This window comes from Rutidosis leptorrhynchoides, chromosome 3 (assembly GCF_046630445.1).
Source record: "Rutidosis leptorrhynchoides isolate AG116_Rl617_1_P2 chromosome 3, CSIRO_AGI_Rlap_v1, whole genome shotgun sequence".
Taxonomy (NCBI): domain Eukaryota; kingdom Viridiplantae; phylum Streptophyta; class Magnoliopsida; order Asterales; family Asteraceae; genus Rutidosis; species Rutidosis leptorrhynchoides.
This window is the reverse complement of record NC_092335.1, coordinates 263,384,479-263,387,216: the sequence shown is the minus strand read 5'-3', so window position 1 is coordinate 263,387,216 and position 2,738 is coordinate 263,384,479. Positions and strand designations below refer to the sequence as shown.

Here is a 2,738-nt window from a genome sequence, read left to right as displayed (position 1 = left end):
TAAAGAGTTATTTGAACAAAAAAGATTTTAAGTGGACAGAAGAAGCAGAAAAAGCTTTTCAAGATATTAAGCGGCTCTTAAAAGAATTACCTACTTTAACTGCACCAATAGAAGGAGAAGCGTTAATTTTGTATTCAGCTGCTTTCGCAGAGGCCATTAGTTCAGTTTTAATCGTAGAACAGAAGGGATTACAAATGCCTATATATTTTTTTAGTAAAATATTGCAGTAAAGTGAAGTTATCTATCCACCAATTAAAAAATTAGTGTATGCTTTAACACACACAGCTAGATGACTCAGACGTTATTTTCAGGCACATTCAATCCTGGTAATGATAGACCAGCCGATAAAACATATTTTGAGAAATCCAGAGTCATCAGGACGACTAGCAAAATGGGCAATTGAATTAGGAGAATATGAAATAAATTTCTCACCTCGACATGTAGTTAAAGGTCAAATTTTGGCAGATTTTTTATTAGAAACAACAGAAAAGGTCGATCATCCGCAAAATGTTAAAGCCATCAATAATGTTGGGGAATTAAACACTGATGGTGCATCAAGTGAGGAAGGTGTTGGTGCAGGGTTAGTACTTACCAGTCCAGAAGGCGAAAAACATACATATGCATTGAGGTTCTGTTTTTATGCATCTAACAACGAAGCAGAGTATGACGCATTGCTCTCCGGTCTCCGCATAGCGTCTGAAATGGGAATAAAACATTTGCGTACATATGTCAATTCTCAAATTATAGCACAGCAGGTTAATGGAGGGTTTGAAGCCAAAGATGTCTCTATGAAACAATATTTGCAGTTGGTTGAAAAAATTTCAAATTTTTTTTGAGAACTTGGAAGTTGTGCAGATACCAAGAAATAAAAACAAAAAAGCAGATGTTTTGAGCAAATTAGCAACATTAATATTTGATCATTTACATAAGAAGGTTTTAGTGGAAGTCTTAAAAGATAAATCTGTTGATCAAAAAGTAGTAGTAGCAACAGTTGAAGAGGGAGAACCATGTTGGATAACCCCCTATGTGAAATATTTGCAGGACGGAACACTGCCAACAGATGCCATGGAAGCAAGACGGATAAGAGTTAGTGCCCCACTTTATGTCCTAGAAAATGGAGTGCTTTATAGAAAATCCTTCAGTAGTCCAAATTTAAGGTGTTTAACACCACAGCAAGCAATCGATGTAGTAAAAGAAATGCATGAAGGATTATGTGAACAACATTCCGATTATAGAAATGTGGTTGGACGGATTATGCGACAAGGATATTATTGGCAGTCAATTTACAAAGATACAGCAGAAGTAATCAAGACATGCGATGCCTGCTAGCGGCATGGAACCATACATCGTTTACCAAAATACGATTTAATCTCGGTATCATCGGCATGGCTATTTTGTAAATGGGCAATTGACATAGTAGGCCCATTTCCAAGAAGTGTGATAAATGCAAAGTTCTTGGTTGTTGCAATTGATTTCTTTAGTAAGTGGGTTGAAGCGAAGGTATTGGCAAAAATAACTGGTGAAAATATAAAGAAATTTGTGTGGAACGACATTGTGTGCAGATATGGATTACCAAATGAAATTGTCAGTGACAACGGTAAATAGTTTGCAGATAACCCCTTCAGAAGTTGGTGTGAAGAGCTAAACATCAAACAAACATTTATCTCAGTTGCTCACCCACAAGCCAATGGGCAAGTTGAAGTAACAAACAAAGAAATTGTAGCCGACATAAAGGCTAAGTTGGGTTTGAGCCAGACTAAGTGGGTGGATGAAGTGCCATATGTATTGTGGGCTCACCGCACAATGCCAAAACAGAGCACGTGTGAAACACCATTCAGTTTGGTATATGGCACCGAGGCAGTGATACCAGCTAAAATCCATGTTCCAACACAAAGGATTTTGGCATTTGATATTGAAAATAATTCATCCATCTTACGTGAAAACTTGAATTTATTGGAAGAAAGGCGAATCATGGCCGCCATCCGTTAAGCGGATGCGAAACAGAAAATGGCAAAATATTATAACAAGCGAGTCAGATATGTGCAATTCAAGGAGGGGGATTTAGTGTTAAGAGATAATGAGGCAAGTAGACAGGAAAAACAAGGGAAGTTGGACCACGCTGGGAAGGCCTATATAAAGTTGTAAAGGCACATCCTAATGGGTCATATACCCTCTCAGCTGTAGCGACCCGGAAAAATCGTCATTGACAGTGCCGTTAACTTAGGTCCCATTACGTGGTCATAGTCCCTAAATGAGACGCGTTTGACCAAAATTATGTCGCATTCATTTGAAACGTGCATGACTTGCAAAGTTTTAAGTTACCAAATGGTTCGACAACAAGTTTAAGTTTACAATAGTGATAAAGTATAAAAGAAATAACTTGCGAAATAATTAGTTAAAAATCACGGTTGCTATAAATAGCGTAGTATGTATGCTTTAAGTTTGAATCCAAAGGTGCTATCACTAGCGTGTGCATGTATGCTTGACCCCAAGCAAGTAATCAAAGTATGCGGAAGCATGTATCAAGTAGCCAAGTATGAACCTGAGAAACATATAGAAAACTGTCAACGAAAAATGTTGGTGAAATCATAGGTGTATTTGTAAACGTTGTTTTTGAACCACAAGATTTTGTATTTCCATAACGTTGATTATCCAAATCGTTTGCATTCCAAAAGTATGTTCGCGAGTACCCAATTATCAAGACTTAACTTTCCTTCTGTAGAACCCCATCACAATAG

At 37.4% G+C, this 2,738-nt stretch overlaps 1 protein-coding gene across 1 annotated transcript; it reads left to right on the top strand.

The window, feature by feature from the left end:
* Positions 1-329: 329 nt before the first annotated feature.
* Positions 330-1,989, top strand: LOC139900974 (uncharacterized). The gene is made up of 3 exons (XM_071883717.1): positions 330-755; positions 856-1,302; positions 1,606-1,989. The coding sequence occupies exons 1-3, from the start codon at positions 330-332 to the stop codon at positions 1,987-1,989; spliced, it is 1,257 nt and encodes a 418-aa protein (XP_071739818.1).
* Positions 1,990-2,738: the final 749 nt, after the last annotated feature.